This window comes from Camelus ferus, chromosome X (assembly GCF_009834535.1).
Source record: "Camelus ferus isolate YT-003-E chromosome X, BCGSAC_Cfer_1.0, whole genome shotgun sequence".
Lineage (NCBI taxonomy): Eukaryota > Metazoa > Chordata > Mammalia > Artiodactyla > Camelidae > Camelus > Camelus ferus.
The window spans coordinates 44,725,743-44,741,970 of NC_045732.1; the positions used below are offsets into that span (position 1 = coordinate 44,725,743).

Consider the following 16,228-nt stretch of genomic DNA (forward strand, 5'->3'; position numbering starts at 1 on the left):
GAAAAACTTAAAAATTCCAGCAAACTGAAAGAGGCACAACATTTGATAGACTTGTTTGGTACTTGAGGTACAGCAAACCCCACATGAGGATCTCCTTCAGCCCATTATATAAGATCATTCAGAAGTAGTCATCTTTGAATGTGGCCCTGACCAACAACAGGCTCTAGAAACTATCTTGCAAGCTATATAAACTTACACTTGGGCTGGTCAGCTCTGTGGGGCCCTTTCAGCTATAGCTGTCAGTAATTGACAATTATGCAGACTAGAGCATGTGACAAAAAGATCTGGCCACTAGGTAACAGTACTCCCTGGGGCTTGGGAACCCCCCCCCCCGCCCCAGGCAGCAGGTGACCACCTGGTATATACCTCATTTGAGAGACTATTACTGACTTGTTCTGGGGTGCTGGTAGACCCTGCAAGACTAAAAGTCAATAGCAGTGTTGTTACACCCTGATATTGAGATGAGCAGATATGAGAACACCAATGAAGTGGATATTGCCCAATAAGCATCCGTTATTCAGTAGAAGTGGTATATTCAGGGGAAAAGTAAGCTAGGCATTATGGAGTCTCACAGTTACATGAAAAAGTGGTTGGTCACCCTCCAGATGAGGCTGTCTCAGATATGGGTTCTGTGCTAGCACCTTGAGCTTCTTGGGGACTTTAGTACACTTGAGGTTCCTGAGGATACCTGGGTTTGGTTCACAGATGGATCAGCTAAGTTCAAGGCCAACAGGATATAATGGGCCACTGCTGCTATGGAGCCCCAAAGAAAATTGTGTGCTATAACTATGCATGGAAGAGGAAACTGTTCAGTAGTGAATTTCCATGGTGTTTGCCCTGGAAAACATCCCCAAAATGTACCCTGTTACACGTTTACTGACTTAAGGGCAAAAGCCAACAGGCTGGCAGTGTGGTGCCTGGCAGTAGGATGACTTTCAGCCTCTGTAAAGACAAACATTATATGGTAGCAAATTGTACAAGACCCACAACTCCTGCATGTGAGTGTGTGTGTGTGTGTGTGTGTGTGTGTGTGTGTGTATTCACCTATTTGGCCTATGCAAAGACAGATGGGTCTTGGAGAATGACAATGGATTATTGTAAGATTAACCAGGTGGTGATTCCAGATGCAGTTCTGTTCTTTTGGAGTATAGCGCATCTGTTCATGGGTCAGACTTTGTAACTCACTTTAGGGCCTGTTGAGACTTAAGTATAGTTATAGGGGGAGAATCAAAGAGGGGTGGTGGGGTGGGTCTTAAGGAGAATCAGCTTTGTCTTCTGTGGCAATTGCCTGGCGGGAAGACATTACAGTTTCTCAGTGGAAGGGCCTCTGACACTGGGAGTGGGGAAGCTGCTACCACTGGGCTTGGGGAGGCCACTTCCACTGTAGATGGGGAGGCCTCTCTGGCAAAGCAGACTCATCAGAGTTTAGGGGCTTCATGTCCTCAGCTTCATCATGGTCTTCCCATATGTTCCAAATCCAACTTCCAAAATCTCATTCTTTCCTAATCAATGCCCTCCCTTTAACAGTAACTCTGTGAGAGTGGGAGTTCAGCTTGTGGTGTAATTCAGCTAATCCATGGATGAGATTCTGTGTTTGATTTTCAGCAATCTCAGTGCTGCAGCTGCAGGAGATAAGGGTCTCCTTCAGGGAACATATAGAAGCATTCAGATAATTTATGTGGTGCTGGGAATTTGAATCCTTGAGCCCATCTTTTTCTTGCCTCACTTTGTCCAGTGACATTAGGAGCAAGCAGCCAACCTACTTATATCCACTAATTTTCAAAAAATGTTCAAATATAATATATACAGTCACCCAGTTATTTCTTCTTATAAGTGGTGGATTAAGAATTTACAATACAGATATTTTTCGTATCTGGATTGCCATATCATACCATATTCTATCCGTGTTCTCTTTACTATGAGAAATAGTCATTAGCATCTTTAAATATAATAAGTATAGAAATCCAGTTCCAGAAACTCTGGACCAATTCAAAACATTCATTCTGATTATCTATTCCTCTAGAACCGCTCTCAGTAGCAAAATCTGTATTAGTCACAGTTCTCCAGAGAAACAGAACCAATGGGATCTTAAATTAATTAATTAATTAATTATGAGGAATTGTCCCGAGTGATTATGGAGGCTAAGAAGTCCCACAATCTTCTGTCTATAAGCAGGAGACCCAGGAACGCTCTGAAGGCCTGAGAGCCAGGGGGAGCTGATGCTGCTAGTCTCAGTCTGAGGACAGGAGAAGACTGATGTCCCAGCTCCACTAGTAAGGCAGAGAGGGGACAAATTCTTCTTTCTTCTGCTTTATTTTTCTATTCAGGCCTTCAACAGATTGGATGATGCTCACCCACATTGAAGAGGGAAATCTGCTTTACTCAGTCTACCAATTCAAATGCTACTCTCATTCAGAAAGACCCTCAGATATACCCAGAAATAACATTTAGCCAAAAAGCTGCACATCCTGTGATCCAGTCAAGGTGACGCAAAAAATTAATCATCACAGTGGCCGAATCTGCAGTACACCGAAAAGGACACCTGGATACAGCATGCATCTGGATATGGCATTGCACAGGGTGTGGTAATTCATCTATAATTCAGGGCTAGGCCCCAAAACAAGGCCTAGTGATACCAGAACATGAGGCCAAGAAGCCTGGCAAATGTGTGCAGACTGCCAGTTACACAGTTGAGTGGCAAAGGGAACTTTGGAACACATATCCAGAGGTGCTAGACCTGGCCAGTCCTGGAAAATAAGCTACGTAGCCCCATTACCCTCCTCTTGAGAATACCACTGGGCATTGACTTCATAGACACTTTTACACGGTATGTTATTGCCATCCCCATCCACTGAGCAAAAGGCAACTACACTATTCTATGCCTCTTAGATGGACTCTGATACATGTTTTGATATCTAAACATGTGATTAGACATTGTTACTGTCTTTACAGCAAACAACAAACAAATAAACAAAGCCCCCAAAACAATGGGCAGCTATGTAGACATTCTATGTACTTTTTATGCCCAGGCAGTAGGTAAACTGAAAGATAAAATGAACTCTTAAAAAATGAAAAAAAAATAACTGGATAACCAAGGCTCAGTTCCCAGTGGAACACACACTTAAGACAGGCACTTTGCACTGTAAATATGGTAATTCATCCGAAGGGTACCTCCCATTTCAATAAAATGCTTAATTATGAGGTTGGGGAGGGGAGGGGAGGAGGAGGCCCAGACTGGCTGGAAGAAAATTCAAACCACATAATTCATTCTCCTCACTCTGTCATTTTCACTCCTACGCCTACTCCTGAGAAATCAGACTACTAGAACTTGCAAGAAGCAAGAAGATGCAGGGGTGGGAGGCTAACCTGATGCTTCTTTGGCAGTTTGGCTATGCTTGCTGGATTTGGGCAATTGTGGATATTGATGATAATAATCATAAACACGGGGTGATAACCCCTAAGGCAGTGGTCCTGAGCATGGCTCACATGTCAGGGGTGGGAGAGAATCTCAGATGGTACAAAGAATATAAAGAAATTTCTGAACCACATAGGTATAAGGTCAGGATATGGTTTGGGTAAGACATTGGGTGGATTGGAAAAAATGGTGAAGTGATTGCTGCAGGGACCAGATGCACCAATCATGTAGCTGTGGAAAGAGAAATAACAACACTGGCTGGTGAGGAGAGAAAATCTTTTACCCTAGGTGGTCAAGGGTTGGGGAAGAGATCATTCATTTCTCGCTCTCTCTCAGTTCTTATGCACAGTGCATCTGGCCAATATGACACAGACCACTGCCATCACTTATAACTGCTGACCAAGAAAGAATCTTAATCTAAGAACTCTCAGAAACCTCCCAACACCACTGACTCTAGAAAGAACAGCCTTCACTAGAAACAAAGAACAAGATTAACATTCTCGACACTGATATGATTCCCTTTATCCTTATGCTGTTATTGCTGAAGTCTTTTCTATGCTTTTACATATTTAACTGGCCTGAGGGCACCTGGTTGCGGTCTCTCTTCCAGATGGGTCCAATCCTCCTACTAGGAGTTATAGTTGTGGTCACTCTTGTTCAATGTTGCCTAAATCAAACAGAATAGATTGGGTACAAGCCCCTATCAATAGTTAATTGCGATTTCTGATTGGGTGGTATAATAATCTGACTCCATTTTTACAATTATAGTTGACTCATTTTGTATTATAGTTGATTGCCAACCCTCTTGTTCATCTACCCACTTTTGAGCCAGCTAATAAGAAACCTGAGTGCACACTGAATTGATGCTGCTTGGAGTTTCAAACTATGCAAGCCCTTGCTTACCCAGGACCCACCCACTAACCACAACAAAACCTCCAAGCCAGTCTTCCTTTTTTTTGTTTTTTTTTTTTTTGGCTCTCTTGAGACATTTTCAGACCTGGCTGAGAAGCCCACTCTGCTCGCCCTCAAAATACTTATAATGTGAATAATCAATCTTTGAATACTTTCTTGGTGTCTATGTGGCATCTTCTGAACCTAATTTTGGGTGGGGGTCCATCCTGTATTTTCAGAGGGGGCACAACCATTGGCAATGTGAGCAGAATAGTCTAGCTGATGACCATGACCACTGGTGGTCTTTTTTCTTTTGCCTTGGCTTGCTAAAACTGTCTCTGCTGTCTGATGGAAACTATGCAATTTTAGATGCTGCTTAACTGGCTGACTTGCCTTTTGAATTGTCCTTGTTTGTGTTGCATTTGTTAAGTTCTACCAAGTCTCTGTTATAGATTTAACCAATTAAGTTGGAAGTTTTGATAAGTAGTTGGCACTTAGGGACTGGATTATGGGATTGGTGCCCTCTTTAAAGTAGCCCTGGTCCAGACCCATCTAAGACCCATGTGTGTTAGAATGAATGATGGGTCTCAAATGCAGAATAAACTGTCTCTGACACTATGCTCAGGGGAATGACTTTTACTCTCTGACCAATTCGTTGTGTATCTCAACCAGGCATTGGTCCCCAATTCTACAAAGCACTCAGGGGAAAGACTATACCATGAGTGATATATGCAATGTATGGATTGGTCAAGTAGTCACTTGTGTGGAGGAAGAACAGTCACTATTTGAAGAGCAGTTGCTGTTTGAATAATTGAATTGTTGAGGTCCACAACCCTAAAGGAAGATGGATCACCAGGACTCTACAAAATGCTTTTGCTCCTGCTGCTGCCTATGTGTCATCAAAAAAGATCCTGATCCTGAGTATAATATGGAAAAACACCAATGGCACTCCTGTACCATAGCAGAAGATTATAATTCAAACCCAACTCAAGCCCAGGGTCCTTAAACCATAAAAAGCAAATATTGCCTATCCCTGATTATACCAATTTAAGGAGCTCTGGTAAAAGAAATTTATAAATAAATAAGATAGAGAGAATGCCTCCAAATATATGCAGAGAGAGGAGGAGACAGAGAGAGAGAGAGAGGGAGAGGAAAATGAAACATAGATGTAGGAGGAAGAAAAAAATACTGAAACAAAAGTCTAGAATCTGATCCAATTGTCCATTTGGAAATCCAACATTTACTAAATGAATTCATACAAGAAAAAGATAAAGTTGCACTGACTGGCATTTGTGCTTCTACAACATAGGCACTAAATGAACTTTAACAACTGCCGAAATGCAAAATTGGCAAAACTTCATGGCCCACATTGCAGATTTTGGACTTACCAGCTTCTGTTACCTTGTGAGCCAATTCCTTGTAATAATCTCATCCCATATATATAATACACTACTGGTTCTGTTTCTCTGGAGAACCCTGCCTGATACAGATTTTGGTAGAGTGGTTCTAGAACACAATCATAAGCATGGATCTTCTGAATTAGTTCTGGGGCTTTTGAAACTGGCTCTCTAATATGATTAGACTTAAGAATACCAATGACTATTTCCAGGAGTAAAGGGAGTACTGATAGTCCATGGCATTATCTGGCAACAGAGATAAGCAAAATATCAACATTGGATACTCCTAATAAAAACACTTATAGGAAGCAAGGAACTGGTGATCATGCATATGATACTTTCAAACTTTTTTAAAAATCAAACTAACGAGTATAATGATATTGGCTGGTTATTCGGCAAAGTAGTGAAAGCAAAGGATGGGCTCAAGGTTTCAAATTCTCAGCTCAAGCACCACATAAATGACCTGAAACCTTCTGTGTCTGCCTTGAAAGAGACCTTATTTCATGTAGCCACAGGGCTGAGATTGCTGAAAAACCAAACCTACCATCTCATCTTGTAAGAGGCTGAATTACAATACAAGTTGAACTCCCAGCCTCGCAGGGTGTCCCCTGCTGAAGTGAGGGCATTTATCAGGAAAGAATGGAATCCTGAAAGTCAGAATGGGAACATGTCAGAATACCTTGATGAAGCTGGGGACACTGAGCACATAAATTCTGATGACTCTTTGCCAGTAAATGTAGCTAGCCCATCTTCATCTGAGATTAACCCTACATTGTCTAAGTAAACTGTAATGGTCTCCCTGGAGGCAGTTGCCATATAATACAATGCTGAATCTCCTCAAGACTCACTCCCACTTATTTTCCTTTGCTTCTAGACCTATAACTAGACTCAAGTCCCAGCAGACCCCTAAAGGTGAGGTACAAAGTGTGAACCATGAGGAGGTGTGCTACACTCCAAAAGAATGACTTGAGTTTTCTAATTTATGCAGACAGAAATCTGAGGAACATATGTGGGAATGGCTACTAAAAACACCCATGGAGTATGAAATAACAGTGGACGGAACATAAAGTTGTGTCAGGCCAAATGTATTGATATAGGTCCACTAAGCAGAGATTTTGCTTTTAATGTTGCACCTTGGGGAGTTAGAAAGGGCTTTAACAGTTTGTTTGGTTTGTTGGCTGAAACACGGACTAAAACGTGGCCCACCGTGAGAGAACTGGAAATGTTGGAATTGCCTTGGTTTAATGTAGAGGAAGGGATTCAAAGATTTAGGGAGACTGGAAAGTTGGAATCATTTAAGATCTACTCCCCCCCACACTGGGAGAGTCCTGAAGCCATACCCTTTTACCAACTGTGAGAAATCAGTTTGTGAGGAGAGCCCCAGTATCCTTGAAGAGCTCTGTGAATGCATTTCTCTTTAAGGCCACACTTCGCAGTAGGAACTTCAGTCACTGAACTGGGAAACCTAAATGCAATGGGAATAATTAGATCCATTGGTGTCAGGGGCCAAAAGGTGCCATTAATCCACCACAGGCAAAGTGGGTGTGGTTGCTGTAATAGACAACAGAGTCAAAGCAGTAATCAGAACAGTCTGACTCATGCAGACCTATGGCATTGGCTAGTTGATCCTTGCATTCTTACCAGTGAAACAGATAGGAAGCCTATCAAATTCTTACTTGATCTGTATAAGCAGAAGAGTTCTAGGTTAAGTGAACAAAAGTCTGATTTAAATCGTAAAAACAGAGTGTTTTGGTCCCTCAATCAATTCCATTTACAGGCCCAGAAACCCTTGAATGAAGGGGAGACTGGAACTCCTTGAGGAAGGATCCTGGTACACTACTGAAAATTTATACTGTTAATCTTTTCCCCAGCCTTCCCCAAAGAGACCTAGTGTTTTTTTAACAGGGTATCTGTGCATTGGAGAAAAGAAAATAATCAGACCTTTCAGGAACTACTGGACACTGGCTCTGAACTGACATGAATTCCAGGAGATTTGAAATACTACCATGGCCCACCAATCAGAGTAGGGGCTTATGGAGGTCAGGGGACCAATGGACTTTAAGCTCAGGTCCATCTCACAGGGGGTCTAGTGGGTCCCCAAATCCATCTTATGGTTATTTCCCCAGTCACAGAATGCACACTTGGAGTAGATATACTCAGCAGCTGGCAGAATTCCTACATTGTTTCCTTGACCATGGAGTGAGGGCTATTATGGTGAGAAAGGCCAAATGGAAGCCATTGGAACTTCCTCTACCTAGGAATATAGTAAACCAAAAGTAGTACTGCATCCCTGGAAGGATTGCAGAGATTAGTACCACCATCAAGGACTTGAAGGATGCAGGGGTGCTGATTCCCACCACATCCCTATTCACCTTGCCTATTTGGCCTGTGCAGAGGACTGATGGATCTTGGAGAATGACAATCAGTTATCATAAGCTTAACCAGGTGGTGCCTCCAATAGTAGCTGTTGTACCACATGTGGTTTCATTGAGCAAATGAACACATCCTTTGGTACCTGGTACACAGCTACTGATCTGCCAAATCATACCTGTCAATAAAGTTCACCAGGAGCACTTTGCTTTCAGCTGGAAAGGCCAGCAATACACCTTTACTGTCCTACCTCAGGACTCTACCAACTCTTCAATCCTATGTTATAATTTAGTCAGTTGTGATCTTGTTTGCCTTTCTCTTCCATGAGATATCACAGCGGTCCATTACATTGATGACATTGTGGTGATGTGATCTAGTGAGAAATAGCAACTACTTTAGACTTATTGGTAAGACATTTATGTGCCATGGAATAGGAAATAAATCTGACAAAAATTAAAGGGCCTTTTACATCATCTAGGAATCCAGTGGGGTGGGGCATGTTGAGATATTCCTTCCAAGGTGAAGGATAAGATGTTGTATCCTGCCCTCTTACAACCAAAAAGAGGCAAAATGCCTAGGGGGCCTCTTGTGATTTTGGAGACAACATATTCCTCATTTGGGTTACTCTGTGTTACTCTGGCCCATTTTCTGAATGACCCGAAAGGTGCTAGGTTTGAGTGGGGCCCAGAACAGGGGAAGGCTCTGCAGCAGGTCCAGGCTGCCATGCAAGCTGCTCTGCCATTTAGGTCAAATGATCAAGCAGATCCAAATGGTGCTTGAAGTGTCAGTGTCAGGTAGGGATGCTGCTTGGAGCCTTTGGCAGGCTTCTGTAGGTGAATTACAGCACAGGCCCTTAGGATTTTGGAGTAAAACCCTGCCATCATCCACAGATAACTACTCTCTTTTTGAAAAACAGTTGTTGGCCTGCTGCTGGGCCTTAGGAGAGATTGGATGCTTAACTATGGCTACCAAGTCACCTTCAGTGTGGAATTGACTCACCAAGCCATAAATTTGGGCATACACAGCAAAACTCCATCATCAAATGGAATTGGTATATACATGACTGGGCCCATTGTGGGCCCTAAAGTCAGAAGTAAGTTATACAAAGGGGCCGAAATGCCCATGGTCCCTACTCCTGCTACACTGCCTTCTCTGCCCCAGACTGCACCTATGGCTTCACGGGGAGTTTACTATGATCAGTTAACAGAGGAAGAAGATACTCCAGCCTGGTTTACAGATGGTTCTGCAAAAATATGCAGGCACCACCCTAAAGTGGACAGCTCCAGCCCTACAGCCCCTCTGTGGGACATCCCTGAGGGACAATGTTGAAGGAGCTTCCTCCCAGTGGGCAGAACTTTGAGCAGTGCTCCTGGTTGTTCACTTTGCTTGGAAGGAAGAATGGCTAGACGTGCAATTATATATTGATTCATGAGCTGTAGCCAATGGTTTGGCTGGATGGTCAAGGGACTTGGAAGAAATGATTGGAAAATTGACAAGAAAAATTTGAGAAGAGGTATGTGGATAGACCTCTCTGAATGGGCAAAAAAAATGTGAAGATATGTGGGTCTCATGTGAATTCTCACCAAAGGGTGACCTCAGTAGAGGAGAATTTTTATAATCAAGTCTATAAAATGATACTAGTCATTCTCTTTCTCCGCTCACCTCTGTCATCACCCAATTGACTCATGAACAAAGTGGCCAAGGAGGCAAGGATGGTGGTTATGTATGGGCTCTGCAACATGAAATTTCATTCACCAAGGCTAACCTGGCTATGGTCACCACTGAGTGCCCAATCTGTCAGCAGCAAAGATCAACACTGAGCCCCTGATAATGGCACCATTCCCAAGGGTGGTCAGTCAGCCAGCTACTTCATGTCAGGTTGGTTACACTAGACAGCTTCCATCATGGGAGAGGCAGTGTTTTGTTCTTACTGGAATAGGCACTCTGATACAGATTAGTCTCCTCTGCACTCAGTGGTTCTGCCAAAACCACTATGCATGGACTTAGAGAATGCCTTTCCACCATTGTGGTATTCCATACAGCATTGCTTTTGATCAAGGAACTCACTTCATCACAAATGAAGTGCAGCAGTGGGCCCATACTCACTGAATTCACTGGTTTATCCCACCATCTTAAAGCATCTGGTTTATTTTGGAATGGCCAGCTTTGGAATGTGGAATGGCCTTTTGAAGACTTAATTATAGTAATACTTTGCAGGGCTGAGCAAGATTCTCCAGGAGGTTGTATGTGTTCTCAGTAAGCATCCAACATACGGTACTGTTTCTCCATAGCCAGGATTTATAGGTCTAGGAATCAAGGGGTGGAAACGGCAATTGCACTATTATTACCCTTAGTGCCCCATTAGCAAATTTTTTTGCTTCCTATTTCACAACATTACTCTCTGCTGGCCTAGAGGTCTTATTTCCTCCAGGAGACACAATAACGATTCCATTGAACTAGAAGTTAAGACTGCAACCTGTCCATTTTGGGCTCTTTATGCCTCTAATCAATAGGCAAAGGGGAGAGTCACTGTGCTGTCTGGGGTAATTGATCCTAACTACTAAGGGGAAATTGGGCTGCTACTCTGTAACAGAGATCAGGAAGAGCATGCATGGAATACAGGATATGCCCTAGGGTATCTCTTAGTATTACATGTCCCACGATGAAAGTAAATGGAAAATTACAACAACCCAATCCAGGCAGAGTTAGCAATGGTCCAGACCCTTTGAGAATGAAGATTTGGGTTGCCCCACCAGGTAAAGAACCACAACTTCCTGAGGCACTTGTTGAAGGCAAAGAGAATATGGAATAGTTAGAGGAAGAAGGTATTTATGAATACCAGCTATGACCACATGACCTGTTACAGAAATGAGGACTGGAATGGTTATGGGTATTTCTTCCTTATTTTGTTATGTTTATGTGCATGTTTGTGTATAATACCTTTTTTTCTTCCCTCTGTTTACCCCTTATCATATAACATAAGACATATTTACTTTCTATCATATCATAGTATTTAAGTATCGTTATTAACTTCACATCATAGTAAGTTACAGGATATCGAGGAGAAGAGTAAACATCACTGAAGGACTTTACCTCTTCTTCTGGGGAAGGAATTAGCGCATTCAGGATCGTTGTATCATATTAGGTGGAAAGATGACCCTGTTACTGTCTTCATTTGGAGATTAAGTATGACTTAAGGAGATGTGAATGCATGCCAAGTTGACAAGGGGGATTTGTGAATGTTAATTTCATGTGTCAACTTTATGTGTTTTGGGATGACATTAACACTTAAATCAGTGAAATTTGTGTAGACAGACTGCCCTCCATGATGTGAGTGGGTCTCATCCACTCAGTTGAAGCCTGAATAGAACAAAACAACCAACGTCCTCCAAGCAAGAGGGAATTCTCCAGCAGGCAACCTTCAGACTTCAGCCCTTCTGGGTCTCCAGGCTGCCAGCCTTCGAACGGAAAGTGCACCATTGGCTCCCAATTTCTCAGCTGCCAGCCCATACTGCAGATATTGGACTCACTAGTTTCCATAATCATGTGTGGCTGAGCACTGAAACCCTCACTTCAGCCCCACCTTCTAACTGCAATAAAAATCCAAGTCAGTCTCCTTTCCTTGTTCTCTCATTTTCAAACCAACTTTGGAAGCCTGTCCTGCTCGCCCCATAAAGCCTTGTTATGTGAGTAATAAATCTCTGAATATCCTCTTGGTGTGTAAGTGGTACCATCAGTCTCAACATCTGAACCAGATTTTGGATTGAGGTCCATTGTCTGTCTTCAGAGTGGCCACAACCGGTGGCCTGGGTTTATAGAAAGAATTCCTTGCTGGATATGTGAAGGAAAAGTGGAGTTGTAGGAGAATGGCTCCTCCATTCTGGCATCATCATGTGTATTCATATAGGCTTGAACTGTAGCTAATCTGAGTCTTGGTTAAATTCCTTGTGACCTCCAAGAACATGAGAAGATGGAACACTGTAAGGAGCTCCTACAAGGCCATCTCTCATGCACCTCCTTATCTCTCCTGGGGCTCTGTCATGAGGCAGTTTCTCATCACATCCCAGCTTCTGATGAGCTATGGGATTTTCCATCCTGTGTCCCCTAGAATAGAACTGCAGAACATAAAACCACTCAGCTGCCGTCTAGATGTAGCCCCCCAGTAACAGTATCCCAAAACTCATGTCACCGTCATACCACCCCTTTTGTTTCTTTGTTGTCCTTTAGGGAATGTGGGACAAGGACCTGGGGAGCTGGTATCCTTTTTGGCTCATTCTTCTTTGCACTGTATATTTAAGTAATAAACTGTCTAAATCTTAAAGTAGCTCACTATGTCTTTACCAGTTGAATCCTTCAGGACTTGGCCTTGGCTTGTCTTGTATGTGTGAATTTATTACCATATAATCCTGATTGCTATTTATGTTATTTTACCCATAATATAATATAATTAGCATACCTGTATTCATCCAACAGTTCTTAAACTCAATCAACTCCAAGGCATTACTATTTCTTTCAATCATTTGTATTTGGGAAGACTTCAGTAAATTATCAAATGTAGCTGTGGGGCCAGTTCAGCCTTTGAGGGGATATCCCATAGTATATTATGAAGCTAAGAAGTTACGAATAATTGGTACTGGAAGATTCTGAAAAATGGAAGTATTTTTCCCAATAAAGAGTACAGGCCACAGTCTAATGGTATCTCACTTTTCACATTTTCCTGTAAATCAATATCTGGTAAAATAACAGCAATATATTTTTGACAAGTAGGAGGTATGACAATCATTTATATAATAAACATTGTTATGAGCATCTGTAGGGGCACCAAGTTCCAGGCTCTGGGGACAAAGAGACAACCTTGTCTGGGTCCCAGAGCTAGGGGACCTCAGAGTTTAGAAGATAGAGACATTCAGGATAATAAGTATAATCTAATTTTGATAAGAAGTATGAGATAACAAATCAGTAGGGTACCTGGGAACACAAGAGTATAATTACCCAAGATCAAGAAGGGTTTCTCAGAAGCAGTGCTGCTTACAAAGGCAAGGGCTATGATTATCCCCATTTTACAGATGAGAAAACTGAAGATTAGAGAGATAAAGTAACTTGGCAGATGCCACACGGCTAGTAGATGGCCAAGCCAGTTTTGAGCCATGGCCTGTTGGACTCCACTATTTGTTTTAATTACAGCCATCACCTACCATTCCATTCCCCTGGCTCTGTTTGCCTCCAGATTTTAAAAATCTGCTAAAATTAGAGTAAACTCAAGTTAAGAAACAACTTTCAGGGAAAGATGTATGCAAAATTCTCTGGAATTTTTCTGTTCCTCCAAATAGGAGAAACTTGGAAGTGAAAGTTCTGTCCAGCTGTGGGTAATAAAGGGCTCTGAGGTCCTTCTTTCATCTCCTCTTTTCCAGGAAAGTTGTTTCTGGAGGAACTGCTTGCTCTTGGGACTGGAACACACCCAGAGAGCAGTAGAATGGGCAGCTTCATCTTCACAGCCCTTCACACTTACGAAGGTATTTATCTTCTTTGGGAGGGGCCTCCAATGTTGTTCTCACTTTCTGCTTGCTCCTCCTTGACCCACAAAAAATGTCGGGACAGACCTCATGTCTGTTGATTTCAGTACAGTTTCACTAACTCTAACCTAGAAGGTTTTAGCCTTTACCGAATTCTAAGCACAGTCCAAAACTGAAGAAGTATCTATGGTCTGTGAAACACAGAATGGTTCACTGCCGTCAGGAATGTAAACCACTTATGTTCTTGTGTCACCCACCTTCATATATAACTTTAAAATTAATGAATGTGCAACTAACAAGTCTGCAGCCATTATTCTCCTAAAAAACAATTAAAAAAAAAAGCATTTTGTGGATTTTTATAATTCCATAAATTTGCTCCCTAAAGACTCCACTCCTTAGATTTTTCACATGGTATGTATGAATTGGACTGTACATGTTGTCAAAAATCTTGCTCAAGAGAACGTGAGAATCCAGGCCCATTTTCCAATACATATAAATAAAAATTTAATTCTTCCAATTTCAGTGGGCCAAATTAAGAGAAAAAACTCCTAACAATGGTCTGTAGCAAGGGAAACACGAGCTACTCCAGGGTATGTTGCCCCTGTCTTTTTGGGTATTTGACTTCTTGGGCCAGAAATGGCACCTTAGAGCCAATATGTTCTAAACAACCTAAAAATTTTCTTCCTCTTTTTCTCTATGCCTTATACAGTAGCTTTAATAAGAACTCTGGTAACTATTTTTATAAACTTTTTATTATGGAAAATGTCAAATATACAAAAGTAGAGAGGAACATATATAATGACCATCATTTAACCATCCCCCAGCTCCAACAACTATCAAGTCAAAGCCAGTCTTGTTTCATCAATATCTCCAACACACTTAACATCCAGACTTATTATTTTAAAGCAAATTCCAGGCATAATTTCAACTGTAAATGGTTGAGGATGTATCTCTAAAAGGACTCTTATTTTCAACATAACCACAATACTATTATTCCAGCTAATATCAAATATCAAGTCAATTTTTAAATTATCCAGATTGTCTCATAAACGTATTTATTTTACAGTTGGATCAAATCAGGATCCAAAAAAAGATCCATTTTCACAATTGGTTGATAAGTCTATTAAGTCTCTTTTAATCTATAGGTTCATCCTCCATTTCTTTCATCATTTACTGAAGGTACTGGGTCTCTTGTCCTGTCGAGTTTCCTGCAGTCCGGATTCTGCTGATATCATCTCTTGTGATGTAGAGTAATGTTTCTCTGTTCCTTATATTTTCTATAGATTAGAAATTATGTCTAGAGGCACAGTCAGATTTAGGTTCAAAATTTTGGCAAATATATTTTATAGGTGGTATAGTGTACTGCCATCAAGAGGCACACAATGTCTGGGATGACACAGACATATAAGTAATAATTTTTGTTTTCTAATATCTCACAGCTGCCTTTAAACTCCTGTGTGACACCTGATATACAAAAGCCACATATAAGCTAAACAGACAGCATTTACTGTGCTAATACCAGATTAGACAGTAAATGCTTTACCACTTAGTGTCATTACAAAATATTTTTGTAGACAAACCTTCAGTGATGTCTACCATATTTCAAGTGATGTCTTGTATGCTAGATATATAAAAGGACTAAGGAAATAATGTCCTTGCACTCAGTGTCATAGAACCTGGTGGTAAATACAGACATATAATCATAAAAGCACACAAAAAAAGGCCATAGGTGCCAAACTAGAAGTCTGTACAGATACAGTAGTAGTGCAACAACCTGGAGAATAGTCATTGTAATAAACAGGGTGGAAGTGTCCAAAAGCATAGGATGAGCTGTGTCCTTGGGAGTGTAAAAGAGCTCACCTGTCTTCACAATTCCATTCATCACTGGATTCACATACTTGATTCTTTCAAAGTAAATCTATGCCATTCACCTAAAAGAAAAAATCTCATTAATAGTTTTATTGGTTCATCAATCCTTCTAGTCAACAAATACTTATTGAGGGTCTAGTATGATTCATCAACCACTTTTTACTGGAAAAGCCTTTAGTGAATTATCCAGTGCAGTCCCACTATGAGGCTACATGAGAGCCTGAGGAATAACAGACTGTCCTAGGTAAAGTATCCAGCTAAGAAATCAAGAAAACATCAGTAGTAGGCATTTCTAATCTGTGGACGAATGACAAGTATCTCAAATTTTAGCCACTGTTCTACACTCTGAGGATATGGGCAGAATTCAGGCTGGGTCTTAGCCCTCAAAGAATTCATAGTCTAATAGGCCAACAGTCATTCAGAAAGATGATTACAATATTAGAATGATGCTGAAAATATTTTTGTGTGTGGTGCTTCCACAAAAAGAATCCTGAAAAAGAACTCTGGCCAGCTGTTACTATTGTAAGCTTTAAAGCAGCATTTTTATCTCCCTTTTCTCAGTCAACAACTATTGATGGAGAAATTACTCTTTCTCACAATTGGATTCCACTTAAAGGGAAGTGGGAAGAGCAGCTCCAGCTTCAGACCCCTTTAACCCATCTGTCCCAGAGGGCCCTCTAATGCTGTTACTTTAGAAGCTACCTATTCCTGCACGCACACACACACATACCCCTTATCTGCTGTTTCTAAATAAAAAATGTTGAAATGTTTAC

At 41.4% G+C, this 16,228-nt stretch overlaps 1 protein-coding gene across 3 annotated transcripts in view; it reads right to left on the bottom strand.

Annotated features, from left to right (window-relative positions):
- LOC102521473 (diphosphoinositol polyphosphate phosphohydrolase 3-beta) overlaps positions 1-16,228 on the bottom strand; it is a 55,672-nt gene that overhangs the window by 35,504 nt on the left and 3,940 nt on the right. The window contains exons 2-3 of one of the 3 annotated variants that reach the window (XR_004317946.1): positions 15,447-15,517; positions 12,171-12,188 (exon numbers count right to left, since the gene is read on the bottom strand). Coding sequence is in view for 1 of the 3 variants with exons in the window: in XM_032475057.1 (XP_032330948.1) it covers position 15,517 (1 nt within the window). In the remaining 2 variants the exon portion in view is untranslated. Of the gene's footprint in view, positions 1-12,170; positions 12,189-15,356; positions 15,518-16,228 lie in introns of those variants that run through there. The other 2 variants (XR_004317947.1, XM_032475057.1) reach the window with 2 other exon arrangements.